The sequence below is a fragment of the Thalassophryne amazonica genome, chromosome 14 (assembly GCF_902500255.1).
Source record: "Thalassophryne amazonica chromosome 14, fThaAma1.1, whole genome shotgun sequence".
Lineage (NCBI taxonomy): Eukaryota > Metazoa > Chordata > Actinopteri > Batrachoidiformes > Batrachoididae > Thalassophryne > Thalassophryne amazonica.
In genome coordinates, this window is record NC_047116.1 from 19,971,182 (window position 1) to 19,987,347 (window position 16,166).

General features: G+C 40.9%; 1 protein-coding gene across 2 annotated transcripts in view; it reads left to right on the forward strand.

Moving 5' to 3' along the window:
* The first annotated feature begins 7,709 nt into the window (after nucleotides 1–7,709).
* col4a1 (collagen, type IV, alpha 1) overlaps nucleotides 7,710–16,166 on the forward strand; it is a 105,720-nt gene continuing 97,263 nt past the window's right edge. For both annotated transcript variants that reach the window (XM_034185807.1, XM_034185808.1), the window contains exon 1: nucleotides 7,710–7,755. In XM_034185807.1, coding sequence (XP_034041698.1) covers nucleotides 7,716–7,755 — 40 coding nt within the window. In that variant the 5' untranslated portion in view covers nucleotides 7,710–7,715. The remainder of the gene's footprint in view (nucleotides 7,756–16,166) is intronic.

Here is a 16,166-nt window from a genome sequence, read left to right on the forward strand (position 1 = left end):
CCGCTGCAGCAGAGGAGAAGCGCGCCCGACCTCGGTGTCTGTAAACATCTCCAATGGATTATTCCGGCCCCGGAACAGCCGCTCTCGCTGCAAGTATCTCTTTCCTTCCTGCTCCATCAAGTGGCGGTACATGATAGCCTCCTTTTCTGAGGTAAGACACGGATGTTTTGTCGGCTAGCCTCCTCTGTACCAGGCTAAAAACTTTAGTCGGGTAATGCGAAACTTTAACTGACTTGTGCAATGACTAACATCAAAAGATGAGTCGACTAAGTGAGTTTAGTCGACTAAACAAGATTAGACCACTTTATGAAACCGGGCCCTGGTAAAGAAAAATGGAAACATTAGAAATCGCTCATTCATTGTCAGATGCTTATCTGGATCCAGGTCGCAGTGGCAGCAGTGCACGCAGCTCATCCCGCACTTCCCTATCCTCGACCAAGTCCTGTAATGCTTCCTGGGGGATCCCAAGGTGTTCCCAAGCCAGCTAGGAAATATAAGTTCTCTCAAATAGCCATTTGTAAGTCAACAGTCTAACAGGAGATACTGTATATTCTTATTTAATGAATCGTGATTTCATTTTTTGAATGATCTCACACATCTTCAATTATTGACCATAAATAAAGAGTGCTTTGTTTCTGATGATGGAAAAATCATGTGCCTCGCACGGATGGGCGTCCGCTTTCTGAACCTGTATATTCCCTCATGGATGTATTGTGTCGGCCCGTATAAAGGGATTGGTGATATTTTATTTTTTAAATGACTTAAGTCACATGCCAGATGCTTCCGTGTGTGTGTGTGTGTGTGCGTGGGTGTGTGTGTGTGAGAGAGAGAGAGAGAGAAAGGCCCGGTTTGCTAAAAGACATGTGTTTATAGAGTCAAGCTTACATTGTATAATACAAATGTGTTTCCCAAAGGTATTGTAATTTAACATTGAACTGGGTCATTTGCTGTGTGTTCAGAATCAGCTGCAAAGACTCAGCATTGGCTCATTCACATGAAAACACCAGCAAGGGACAGAAGCTGGATATTTGATTTTTTTTATACACATTATATAGGCTGTAAACAAACATTTAACTGGTATATTTGAATAAACAACATACATACTGTACATGCTAGTGCATGTACAAACCCTCACTGACTGTAGCCTTTAAATATGAAATTCAGAATTTGATGTGGATGCACATTCCTGAAGTGTCCAGCAGATGCCAGTGTTCAGCAGGTGGCAAACAAAGTTGCTTTTTTGATTGATCTGGTGAATCAGAGTTAACTACTGTCTCATCAGTTCATCATCATTATCTGCTCTTTTCATGCCAAACGTAAAGTCAGTAGGTTCAGTTAAGTGTCTGGCAAATTTCTGAAAACTTTGCAGAAATTTTCCCTAGGAAGTTACGCTTGGGAATTTTGGAAATTTGCAGTAAAGCAAGTTGGAAATGTTCCATGGGAAATATGGGAATTAATGAGAATTAACTTGAAATTTAGGCAAATTTCAAATTTTCTTTGTGGAGGCTCTATGCAAGACACGAGGTCTATTAGATAAGAAACCGACCCTTTTATTTTTTTTAACTATATGGATTTGAATGACATGCGATTACAGCAATCATGCTTGAACCCTCGTGCGCATGCGTGAGTTTTTTCACGCGTGTCGGTGACGTCATTTCCCTGTGGGCAGGCCTTGAGTGAGATGTGGTCCCGCCCTCTCGGCTGAATTCCTTTGTTTCACACGCTGCTCGAGACGGCGCGCGTTGCTTTATCAACATTTTTTCTGGACCTGTGAGGAATATCCGAGTGGACACTATTTGAGAAATTAAGCTGGTTTTCGGTGAAAAGTTTAACGGCTGATGAGAGATTATGGGGTGTTTCTGTCGGTGTAAGGACTTCCCAAGGAGCGGGACGTCGCGCAGCGCTTCCAGGCGCCGTCGTCGGCCTGTTTCGAGCTGAAAACATCCTAATTTAAGGCTTAATTAACCCAGGACATCGTGAGAGAACAGAGAAGATTCAGAAGAGGCCGGCATGAGGACTTTATGCGGACATTCCACTGTTTGACATTTTTTAATGAAAGACGTGCGCGCGAATCTGTGTGTGCTGCGACAGGAAAAACACCTCCGTGTTGAAAACCATTTGTAAAATTCAGGCGGCTTTTGATGGCTTTCAACAAGTGAGTAACTGAGAAATTGTTTAACAGCTTGGGCATGTTCCAACTTGTCCGTTAAGGTTTCCAACGGAGGTGTTTTTCCTGTCGCGACCCCCCGCAGTCGGGTCCGGCCCGACATGCGACTCTGCCCGCACGTTCTTTCATTACAAAATGTCCGTTAACAATGGAATGTCCGAATAAACTCCTCATGCCGACTTCGTCTGAAAGTTCTCTGACGACTTACTGGGTCAACAGAGCCTGAAATGTGGAAGTTTTCAACTTGAAACGGCGAGACACTACCAGACCAAAATCTCTCATCAGCCGTTAAAATTTTTACCGAAAACCAGCTGAATTTATCGAATGGTGTCCACTCAGTTGTGCCTTACAGTTTTGGAAAAATTTTTATCAAACAAAGCAGCAGTCTCTGAGCCATTCCTAAACAATGAAAAAACGACGAGAGGGTGGGCGACTCCTCACTCAAAGACTGCCCACAGGCGAATGACATAACCAACAGGCGTGAAAAAACTCTCGCATGCCCACGACGGTTCAAGCATGTCTGATGTAATCACACGTGATTCAAATCCATATGGTTTTTGAAAAAAATAATAAGGTCGGATACTTTTCTAACAGACCTTGTAAATAAAGCAGATATTGAGTGTTTTTTTTAAATGTTTATTTTAAATTTTGAAAGCAACAACACTACACCAGCCACAGCTTATCATTGTGGCTTATTTTATTTTTATATGCTACATTTATTTTTAAGCATATAAGGGAGAAGAGGCTGAACATTCAGCTTTGGAGCCCCCTAGTGGTCTGTGGGGCCCAATGCATTTGCATAAGTCCACATATAGCAAGAAATTGCTCTGATATCCAAACATAAATACATTTTGTTTTGTCATATGCAAATATGCATGCAAACATTTCTAATACAAATTTTAAAAAAAAATTACTTTTTTTTTTAACTTTTATTTTGTGAGGAGAACTTTAATTATCTGATTTACCAGCTAGCTAGCTACTGTATAAACACATTTGAGTATTTGCTAGTTATTCTTTCATGAAAATTCAACTGAATGTAGATTAAATCTGGTTGTTTTAATCTAGATTATGTTCAAAGATTTTTTTTTTCCAAATTTTGCAAATTTCTATTTGTATTCCATAAATTCTCATATATTTAATTCCAGTGGAAAGTTTCCAACTTTGAAAATTCATGAAATTTTCGGTAATTATCGGTAAGTAAAGAAAAGTTCAAAGGAGAATGTAAAAGGAACCCAGAAATAATACATTGTTTTCTTCACTGTATTATTTATGATTAGAGATTAGATTATATTAGATAGAACTTTATTGATCCCTTGGGAAGACTCCCTCAGGGAAATTGAGGTTCCAGCAGCATTGTATCAGCAGCACACAGGGTAAGAAGCACACAAAGTATCAAAAGTGGGAAAAAAAAAAAAACCAAACAGTTTGCGAATATAAATATAACTACAAATACACAATATAAATACCAGGCATACTGATCAATACGGGTTTACTGGCTGCTACTGTTCCTCTCATTCCATGTGTGCAGGGCGGTGGTGCAAGTGACGAGTGTGTTTACCTCCAATACATTCTCCATGTAATGTGGAGTTGCGAGGAAGAGCATCCTGCCTAAAACTGGTGCTAGGTTGATAGTTTCTGGTTTCTTTTCAGAACCTAAATAAGAATATGTCATTATATTTCACTAATAAAATACAATAATATCCTGGCATCCATCCTTCTACGGGAGACAATGGTGTAGCATCCAGTTTGTTTGTTTTGCTTTTATTTTTCATGTGCTTTTTCAATTCAATTTCAGTTTATTTCATTTATATATCGCCAAATCACAACAAAGCGCTTCACACAAGTAAGATCGAACTTTACCAACCCCAATAATGTGATATATTATCAATAAAGTAGGGTCTATATATAAAATATAAACGAATGTGCACTGCTACTTAATAATATTTGAGCTCCAAAAATCAACAGCAATGTTATTTCTGAGCTTGCTCCTTTTATATAGTCCACAAAGAAGCTGAGCAATCATGAGAATATGTCCGATTGGACAAAGTCAAAGAGGTCAGTCCTTCGTCTCACGTGTTGACGTTATTCCCAGATACCGGAACACTGTTGAGAGAGAGAAGCAAGACTGACCAAACCTCTTCTTGTCTTTGTGAACATAAAAGGCAAGGAAGTGGCCTTCCTGTATAGAGAAAGAATGGCTTCCTAAGTCTCACATCCTGTGGCACAGCGCTGCACATGCACAGAGAAGCTGCGGGCAGAGTTGAAGCCTTGCAGAGGTTGTCATCAGCTGAGCGGGACGTTTCTCTTTTTCTTAATGGAACTTCCCTCCATGGTGCAAAATAATGAGTGTACCCACAGGTTAGGTGGGAGAGACCTATATGAGGTGTACTAGCTGTATTGTGATGGTACATCATCTACGACACTATGGGCTGGTGGTGTGTTTCCCTGAGTGTGATCCTGCAGGAACTTGCCTCAGTGCTGATGACCCCATCGATATATGTACAGCATATATCAGATTTTACTTTAACAATACACTTTAACACTTTAACAATAAGACAACACCAGCAAATGCAGAAAATTAAAAAAAAAAGATTGCAAACATCAAGAAACACTGCAAATCTCCACAACACAACAGAAGTACTAACAACACAAAGTGGTTTTGACTGGGGGACATCTACTGTTAAGTGCACTGCAAAGAAAATAATAAAAGATGAAAATATATCTGGTTTAAGAGTAAAATCACCAGTAAACTAAATAAACTTGCTTAGCTCTGCCAACCAGGTACAGATTAAAAAAAAAATCAGAGCACCGCAGTGCACTCAGCGGACCGACGCTTTAAGTCTTCTTGGCAGAAAACACTTTTTGTGTTGTTAGTAGTTCTGTAGTGTTGTGGACCTGTGCAAAACATTTCTGAATTTGGGTGCATTTGCTCGTGCTGTCTTCATTTGGAAGTGTTGTGGATCCTGTCTGCCACTATACACTTTTGATTCTTTCTGAACATAGTATTTTGCATGTAACCTTGATAAAGGATGAAAACAAGGGAATGAAATGCAGGGATTTTTGTGTCTGTTGGTACTTGGACCAGTTCCATTCCTGTGGGATTTTTGTGGATTTTATTTTTTTTAAACTACGTGGTGCAATCACCGCCAAACCTATTGATACATGGGCACACGAACAGAGCCAGCAATGAAAACAAGAAGCTCATTTTGCTTTCTGGTGATCAGTCACATAATAAGCTGGACAGCAGTGTTCTTTCTCCCACACAGACACACTTCATTAGTTTGTCTACCAGAGAAAGAACCACCAGTCTGTTGAGATTAAAGACTTTTAGTCGGATCCAGCTTCAGCATTCAAGACGGCAGTCAGCTGTTGTTTAGTGGAGTGTTATGAGCATAAGTGTGCCTCTTTATGTGCACACTAGACAGCCGGAAAGTCCCCTTTATAGTCTAAAGATTAGTCAGAGCCTTGCTTGATTTGTTAACAAGATAAGCTATCACACTGACGTCTGGAGAGATTGGCCAAGTTCACACATTACTACTCTTCTTAGGACTCCCTCTATGTCTAGACAGGAGCCGCCAGGATGCAGCTTCTCACTGAACAGACTGGGCTAGCTAATGAACACTAACTAATTAGCTCACTCATTAACATCACTTTGACAGAAGGGAAGCGTTCATCAGTCCAAACCTGCACCCTGTTGGTCCTTCGAGGCACATGCTTTGGGATGCAATGGGCCACAAATCAAGCTGAACCATTCAATTCAATTGATCCATCCATTTATTTTCTAAACCTGCTTATTCCAGTTAAGGGTCACCGGGGGGCGGTGGTGGTTGGAGCCTATTCCAATGATCATTGGGCGGGACATGGGGTACACCCTAAACAGGTTACAAGGCTATTGCAGGGTTGACACGTAAACAAACAACTACCTAACCTGCATCTCTTTGGAAGGGGGAGGAAGCCACAACATCTGGAGGGCTGCAAAAAAGACCAGGTTGGAAGTGAACACATCCCCTCCCACCCCCACCCCCACCGCCACCCCCACCCAATGCACCACGGCCTAACCTAATTATAGTTTTAACCTTAGCCTTAAAGCCAACTTTAAACCCTCAAACCATCGTTTTAAGTTGTGAAGAATAGCCACAATGTCTTCCAAGTATCTGTCAAAACCTAAATCATTACAAAGATGGACATCCATAACCCTACACACAAACGTGCACGATGAGTGGGAACTTAGTTATCAAGATTACCTTTGCGTTGACAGACCTTTGAATCCCCTTTAATAGCCTGGCCAGATTTTAAAGGTCAGCAAGAGGAACCTCTCAGGGTCATGTGATTAAATGTTAAATGAAAGGGAGCCAATTATCATCACTTTTCCAGAGTTTTATATACACATGGTCGAAATTGTTGGTACCCCTACATTTTATGTATACAATATTTGGTCAGAAATAAATAGATAAAGCCATTTTTAATCAAGTTTTTTTTTTTTTAAAAAGTCCAAAGTTATTTGGCACCAAAAACAAAACTAAATGCTTTCATAAAGTAAAACCAAAAATCTTGACTTAAAATGTATGCTAGATAAAATTATTGGCACCCTGTGATGAATTTACAGTAAATCATTATGTTTACAACCAGTTTTCATCATAATAGTCAGGGGATGGATACATGTACATTTCCAAATCACTGAATATGTCTTTTTTTGCTTCATTTGCACCAATTTTTCATGAATACAAAAAGTATGGTTATATATGGTACATCTGTGTGGAGCAGACCATTCTCAAAAACTAACCGACCATGCAAGGAGACGAGTGAGGAAAGCCGCCAAGAAGTTATAGGCATCTGTGGCTGTGACTGGACTGAATACCTGCTGACTTCAGCCACAACAGACATGTTATACGAGGTCTGTCCATAAAGTATAGGACAGACCTCGTATGTCAAGCTGGTCTCAGCAAATCAACGCTGTACAGGACAATGTAAATGTAATCCTGTTTTATCACAGCACACTTATATTCTAAGACAGACTGTGGAAGGAGTAAGTGATGGGTTTGACTGCAAGTAGGGTTGCCAACCGTCCCTTGAAAAACGGAATCGTCCCTTATTTGGAAATAAAAGTGTGCGTTCCGTATTGACCTGAAACGGGACGCAGTTTGTCCCGTATTTCTGTGAGAATCAAAAAGACTGTAAAATGTCAATGGAATTGACTGGCGCTTTATATGGAAACTTACGGTAAATTTGATCCTAGCCTCTCTCCTGCTCTTCACCAATGAGCTGACAGACACGAGTTGACAATACAGAATCACTCTTATCTCATTGGTCGAGGGACATCTGCTCGCAAGAAGATACTGACGTCATGAGCCGACGACGGTCGCTGGACGACAGTAACAAAGCGCAGCATGGCTGATATCTAATCGATACAGACACCGACACTGGCACTGCAGATATGCCTACGGACAGCAATGTCTGTAACGTCGTTACTCCTTCTAAAAAAAAACAAAAAACAAAAAAACAAAACAAAAAAGAATGCAAAAATACAGGGGCGAATGAGAAAAGGAAAATGGCTGGGTGGAAAAGGTGCACGACAACAGCTAAGTATTGTAAGTATTGTAAGTATTGTTTACTTTTCAAACTTTATTTTTTGCACTTTTTATTACACTAAATATGTAAATGTGCACTGTTACATTGTTTTGGATGATGCAAATTTTCTGTTGTTTTGTTGTTAAGCACTACAGAGAGATTTTTATTTTATGCTTTGAAGCTGGACAGAATGCTCATTTTGAAATTGTGAGTGAAAATTTATTTTGCACTAAAAATAAATTGCTAAATAATAATTTCCACGTGTTCGTATCAGAACAAATGCATGTATGCATCTACTCAAATTCAGGGTCAAGTCAACAGTCAAATGGTTAAAAATCATTTCACACAGACGCTGGGAAGGGTGAAGGCAATGGTTGGTCGGCCCTGGCGGTGAGGTGTCCCTTATTTATTTTTCAGAGAGTTGGCAACCCTAACTGCAAGCCTTCAGGAAGGTTAAATGAGGTCAGTTAAAATGGTTCTCAGATACATGAAATCAATTCAAAAAGCAGCTTTGATCTGTTGTCATCTGCTAAACACTGCCACCTGTTGGGCATGTGTGGGATTTTTTGGTATTTTTTATCATCATATCAGTGTGATAGAAATTAGGAGCAGGTGTGGTTGCAGTTGTAGTATGTAAGCCTTGTTTGTGTAACTCCTCGTAAACTGGTTGTTGGATTTCATTGACTTCACACAGTGGTAGCACGCCATTTGAAGACGTGCACGAAGGAAAATAATTGTGGTCTGACGTCTTCAAGGGGAAGTAATGGGACTTTTTGTTGTTTTTCTTTAAATGCTCCATATTTTATCACAACAGATTTACAATCATCGATGTGTAATTCATGTAAGCAGCTTGGGAGGTGGGATTAAAACCCAGTGAGAAATTCTTTTTTGTAAGAACCCTTATAAAAGTTATACTGACCATAAAGGAGGATGAAGTTATGTGGAAATCCTGCATTGTGTAACCCTCTCACATTGGGTAAAGCTTAATGTTTCTAGTTATAGGAAACAAACCCACAAACATATGAAACCAATAACCTTCCCTGCACACTTAATCAACCACACTGGCTCACATAATACCCAAAAAAAACAAGCTGTGTTGTCACTAAAAGCACATTATGTTCTATTTAAAGCAGAATTCTTCAGAGATTGTGACTCAAACGGTGAAGGATAGCATGCGGTTTGCACACGGAAAAGAGCATGCAGGGTGTTATGAGATGTCTACAGAGGGTGTAACTCAGGGGAGCAGTTAACACGAAATACTTGGCATTGTAATAAAAAAAAAAAATGCTGTTTCACAGTGGACTGTTGGGCTGTGTGCATGTGCACCTCATCACACAGATATCGACGTGGTGTTTACAGAGGAAGCTGCATCGGGAGCCTTGTATGGCATTCAGACGGAAAACTCTCCTCCTCTAACGCTGCTCTTTCATCCCGGCCTTTCAGGACCAGAGAAGGCCTGGAATGTCAGAGCAGCACATTCTGAAAAGTTCTATCAATCCTCCTCCCGTCATATTTTAGATGTTCTTTTGGTTTTTAGCCCAGTCTCTCCTGTCTGCAGCCATGGAGTGTAACATTTGTGGTGGGCAGCACCTGTACAGAAACCACTCTGTGCAAAAACCACAGACAAATACCAGAAACACAGACGGGTCAAAGTGAGCAAACACCAGAGACCGCCAGATTTCATGGAAGCCTGGATCGGCAGTTCACAGTGAGCACGTCTTTAAAGCTTGAGCATGTTACCTTAGTAACTGACTGCCTGTCGTTATAAAGCATGAAACATGATGCTACTCAAACATTTGGAGTCTGTGATGACACGGCATTTGGAAAAGTTGAAGAGGGAAATAATATTGCGTAATTGCACTTTTTTCCCTGCACCTGAAGTTGGACCACAATGAACCCCATAAATCAGTTTAAAACTCAAATACAGTACCACACCACTGTCGCTACTGTATTTGAGTTTTAAACTGATTTATGGGGTCCATTGTGGTTTGGAAAAAGCTTCTTTTTTTTTTTTTTTTAACAGGAAGACACTTGAAGCAGACCAGCATCAGTGGGGTGACCATCTGCTCTGGCCATTCTAACAAGACACAACAAAGGAAGTTGAAAGAAATCTTGCAACTCACATCTGTGTGTAATCCATTGTTCATAATGGTGGAATAATTGATGATCAAAATCCCAGTGAAACAGACTAGTAATGCCTGGTTCATACAGCAGGATTTAAAAATTATCTGTAGGTTTCCAAAACCTGAGAGACCACACACACACGTGGAGATAATAAATCATAGATCTAACAGGTTTGGTCGTACAGTGTGTGATGTTCAGCCACACAGTGAAGTCAACAACACCACACACGAACAGATTTCGCACACGAACATTCCCAGGTCAGACAGGAAAATCTCTCGAGATTAAACGTGACTTCAGAGTAAGCAGACGGAGATAGTTTGTGAACTATTTAAAACAGAGTGGAAAAAAACAATACAAAAAGAAAAAGAAAAGGCGTTCTTTAAAGGAGTGGAGACAGCGCGACCACCGGACTTTCTGATAAGTCAGAACAGCTGTTTTGATTTTATTCTCCGCTCCGTACATCCGTCACCTCGCTTTCTGATTGGCAACACACACTGCGATATCGGGCCATGACAATCCAACATGTTGAATATCCCCGATTTGCGATTGGAGTGCTCCGATGTCCTTCCGAGCAGGTCAGAGTGCTCTTAACACACCACACACGGCATATCTGGTAAGATTATCTTTAGCGTCATCACGATTGTCAGGCGTCCTTAAGATTGTCGGAAGGGGAAGATCAGGTCCTATATCGGCCTAATTATCTTGCCGTGTGAACCAGGCTTTAGTCAGTATGCGAAAACAATAATGTATACAATAACTCTCCCTAAGGCATATGGTGGTACTTACTTACCTATCACCATAGGGCAGGGGTGGGCAATTAATTTTTACAAGGGGCCACATAGAGAACCTGACTTATGTCCGAGGGCCACACCATCGATAACTTGGCTGTCTCCCATTACATATCTTACACAAAATTACCTATTTTAGTTTTTATAGGTATTTTTTATTATTGTAATAATATGTAAATACAAGGTTGGGTAGGATTACTTTGAAATGTATTCCAAAAGTAATCAGATTACAAGTAATCCAAATGTATGTACATACATACATGTAATCCACATGTATTCCTTCAAAGTAATCCTACCCAACCCTGTGTAAATATTTAAATATACGTAAATAAACCTCTCTAATGATTTGCAACACACAAGCTTGACATTTTTCATATATGTAATAATAATCACAGACCTCATGAGGGCCGGACAGAGACATGCAAAGGGCCGCATGTGGCCCCCGGGCCGCAGTTTGCCCAGGTCTGCCATAGGGGGAAGACTATTTGTTTTTGCATGAATTTTCCAATAATGACCAACAAACGTATTTCCATCTCTAACCCGCAGTGTATTGTGAATACACAAACAAAATAGTAATAAATACACTCTGAAAGGTAATCACATCCTGCTGCTATTACTTCTCCTGTGTTCGTGCACAGCAGCCATGTAGAATATCATTCTCCTGTCTGGCACTGCTCGAGTTTCAATGGCTTTCGATGTGAACAAAGCCATTGTCCCCTTCAGTGCTTCCAACGAGTTCTCCGTCCACAGTCAAAAAGAACGTCAGAATACACATCACTAACATGAACAGCTGGTAGTTGTTTCAAGTCCCATGTCCATGTCACAGCTTTCCCATTGAGGTTGCGGATGGAGCCGCCTGCTGTCGTCACCCGCCATCGCTTTGTCGCTGACTCTTCGTGGTAACACTTCTACAAAATCGGATAAACTTGTGCAGCTGTCTCGGAGAAACTCACCAGCTCCCGGTGTAGTTTTCCACTGCAGGGAACACCCGTTACAGCAAGACATTATTTCACCCGTGAGACCGCCATATTCCTGTAATTTTCACACTCTTCCATGATGACAGACTTGGAGATAACGCATGTGAAAGTAACAGTAAACAAACACTAAAAATAATTAAAAACTAAAGCACATTAGCCAGGCACCTCTAGGATTAATGTTACTGTAAATGTGTTTATTGGCTAAAAAACACAGATGTTGATGATGCAATGCATTCTGGGCCGCCGCCCATCACCAACACTGGAGAATTGGATTCTTCCTTATTCTACTTCTTTGAACTATTACTGGTTGGCAAATGGCAAACTAGCTATTGGTGCATTACCACCACAACCTGAACACGAGGGTTTATCACATCCCACGTTTGATGGCGTGACCTCTCTTTAATGTGCAGAAAAGTCAAATATGTTCCCTATATACTATAGCTTTGTGGCTCTATGTTAGAGTTAAGCTTTTTGTGTGTATTTTTTAGGTTTGGAATGACCTTCCCACACTTCAGTGTGTGCTTGTTAGGTTAGCCTTTTTAAGGATGCCCCTGAGGGTTGTGTGATACTTGAGCAGTAGTGGGAGGATATGGCAGGAATGTTCTGGGAATGCGGTGGCGTTGTATCTAGACATCATTGCTGCAACATGAGATTGACCAGATGTTTGTGTGATGTTCCGTTTCCGTGAAATAGTCAGACATTCATAGTGAAACAGCAACAGTTCACGATCAACTATTAAAGCAGCTCAGTGGATGTTGAGAGCATTTCTGCCCCCTTCTGGTAAAAATCAGTTGTTGAAACATGTGCTTGTGCTGATATGCGCACATAATCCCTTCTGGTGTCTTAGAGAATATTATACCAGACATGTTTTTTATTTGGCTGCAATACGTGGGAATTTTATCTGGCCACTTTGACAAGAACACTCAAAGCTGTGAGTCATACAGACACAGAGATCCGAGGGACAAACGAAATGGTTGTTCCTTCTGGATTTGAGTGAGCATGAGAGAGAGAAGGAGGGAGACACCCTCTGTGTGGGTCTGGGAAAATCCAGTTGCCAGGTCAATACCTCAGAATTGCGTTTCTTCTCCATCCGTTGTTTATCCGAGTTACAAAATTGAATCAAGATGCCTCAAAACTGTAGGAGGATGTTTGAGTTTAAATGAGAAATGTGTGGGCTCGGTTTGGTGGGATCAAGACGGTATGGCATCAGTTTGATTGGTAGTAGGATTTCTTAAGGAACTGTTTTGCATAAAAGTGATTGACAGGTTTCCAGATTAGATGGTGCAATAACTAAAAAGTGCACCTGGCCAAGCATTGTTACTGATGCAACCGTGACAGGGGGAGTTCTGAATTTGGCTGTATACTGCACTTCTTTATGATGTCATAAGGTTATTACTAAGATTATTATATGGTTTGGGATTTTGCCAACTTCTGATTGGCCCATTCGCCACTTTCTGAGCTGTACCACATGCCGAGTTGACTGCTGGTGGAGCCGAGTAGACGCATGTGCGAAACGAGTACACCTCGCTTGCATCATAGCGCTAGCTAATCGAGCAATGCCTTCTATCGATAACGACCAATCGGATAACGCGATACAACGCCTACTTTGGCTGTCAGTTTGTTGACAAGATGGCAGAAGACAGGTTTGCGTCTGTTAGCGACGCTGACTTAAAACGGATTTTACACGAAAAAGATGCGAAGAACACCCGCAGAAATACAGTCAGCAGCCAACCTGTTTCGCAAGTACATCACTAAAAAGGGACATGCGCCCAACTTTGAAACTTATGATAGACGGATGCTTGACCGAGTACTCGGTCAATTTTACACAGAAGCTAGACAGGCGAATGGCGAACTTTATAAGAAAACAAGCCTGATGACTCTTCGTCACGGACTTAACAGGCATCTCCAGTCGATCGATGGGATGTCAGTTGGTGCAGTATGACAGTAATAATAAAGAGTTGAAACTTGAGATTGATTTTTCACTTTTAGTATGTTTGACAAACTCCCAGTTTTCTTGTTTACCATATAATAAAGCAGTTATAGACTTTTGATTTTGGTGTACCCGCGATTATGCGGACCTGGTCAGGATGGGGTTGACCGAGGCCTTGGTGAACCCCATCCTGTCCAGGTCCGCATAATCACGGGTACACCAAAATTAAAAGTCTATAATTGTATAGAGTTCAAAGGAAAATAGAGATAAAAGAAAGGATCAAATCCAGATCTATCACAATAACATTGCACCTCTTTCCCAAACAAAGGACCATCACAAACCTTTGTCCAGTTTCCATCACATAATCACAGGCACACAACCCATGCTAGTTAGTTAAAGGAAACTTTGATAGCGTTTTCCTCACTAAGACACAAGTCATGTCCAATCAACAAATCATGTCCCCAACATGTCCAATCAACTGAATATACCCCAGGTGGACTCCAATTAAGCTGTAGAAACATCTCAAGGATGATCAGTGAAAACAGGATGCTTTAAAAACAACTTTTTTCACATTGTCATTATGGGGTATTGTGTGTAGAATTTGGTGGGGAAAAAAGGAATTTCATCCATTTTTGAATAAGGCTGTAACATAACAAAATGTGGAAAAAGTGAAGCGCCGTGAATGCTTTCTGGATGCACTGTAGTAAACACTTGTCCAGAGACAAGTGAAACTGTCATCTGCAGGTGTTTACTGAATCAGATGGAATTCCACCAGAGCTTCGTGAGTCAACAGCCGCTGTATATTCACAGAGAGCATTAACACTGATCACTTACGCTTACTTACTCTGCCCTGCTCTCAGTATTACTGTTGGGGAGAATAACATCATTCTCATCTCCTGTTTTTCTCACTTTCCTGATTTTAATCATTACTGGCTTCTTCCCAGTGGGGCTGTGGTTGAATTGATGAATGAGACGTTTCTTCTGACGTAGCTGGATGTCTTGTTTAGTCTTGTTCTGACTTCTTCAGAAATTGAAGCAGTCACTTGGGCGAGCAACCAAATGCCTTGAAGACTAAACAAGAAGTCCAGCTGCTTTAGAGTAAACTTCTAAATGTCACCTATGAAGTTGAAGTAAGTCCTATACAGGCCCTGGCTTTACCTCGTGCTTAAACTCCAGTTACAGATGAGTGTCTACGCCCCCCCACTGGGCAGAATACAAATCCATCCAATCAAACCCAGTGTTGGTCGTCCAACTCATGTCCCACGCGATCTAGACGGCTGACAATGAATGAATATTGACAGCAAAGAAACTCATTATTAGATAAATATTTAACATCTTTATTAAGCAGAAATGCAGAACATTTTCTGTGTTAAATAACAGATTTGCTGTTTTTCCTTGTTTTACTGTGGATCACTGTAAATGGAATTTGGGCCTTGATCTGCTTGTTGTTGGGCAAGCAAGATATTTGAAGATTGATTCTGCAAAATCTGTTTTCTAATGTTTTATTGGGCTGTTTTTATCAACTACTGAAAGAGAGAGAGAGAGAGAGAGAGAGAGAGAGAGAGAAATGTCATTACAATAATTGTATTGGAAAAACATAATTGTCGCTCCAACCTTGTAAGAACGTTGCATAGATCTGCTGAGACCCAATGCATACTTTGTCAAATCGGCTGTGTCTCAATTCAGGGGCCGCATCCTTCGAAGGCTGTGTTCTATGAAGATCTGACCTTCCATGACTACAGAAGCCAAACCAACCATTCTGAAATGAGAGGGTCTAGACCACAGAGCATTTTGAGATTGCCGTCATTATCTTATCCTAGCCCCACCCCTCGCCTAGCCACCGTGGACAGCTGTACATAACAAGATGGCATAGTGGGCATAATCTATAATTTAGTAATCATTTTTCAATATATAAACATTACTTATTTATAATTATACATACAGAGCCAGAAATCACCGTTTTGTTTGTTGTTTTTAATTCATGGACCATATTGTCTTGGGGGGAAAAATTGTCCAATTGTTGATACCCTTTGTTTTGGGGGAAGGAAGGTGTATTCGTTGAACACATTCAAAGAGTCTTCAAGGCGGGTCAGTCTAATCGCACCGCTATGACTTATGTGGTCATCCAGTGCAGCCTTTGAAGGATCTGGCCCCTGAATTGAGACACAGCCTATGTTTAAGAAACTGAAAATAATCTATGAGACCAGATCTTCCACAAAATATAATGACTTGTTTCGAGTCCCAAGATCACCCCTACAAATAATTCCACAAATATCCATCCAAATATGCTCAGTCCTGTTCAGTCAGACAAACTAACAGACCTGACTCCTTGTGGTGGAGGTAATTGAGTATTTGCGCTTCAATATTGTGGATTAGTGTTTTTTGTTATAACCTCTGAGCAGGTGGTTCTATGGGTTATGGGTTGGACTACCAATACATTGACTGGGGTTTGATTCCAAGTGTGTGCTTTGGGCTACCTCTCTGTACCTGGGACAAGACACCTCCTCTGTGTTATCATAGTCCAACCCAGCTGTAAATGGTACCAGCCTTGACTGGGGAATCTGGGATGAACTGGCGTCCCATCCAGGGAGAATCATAAAATCCCATCTCCT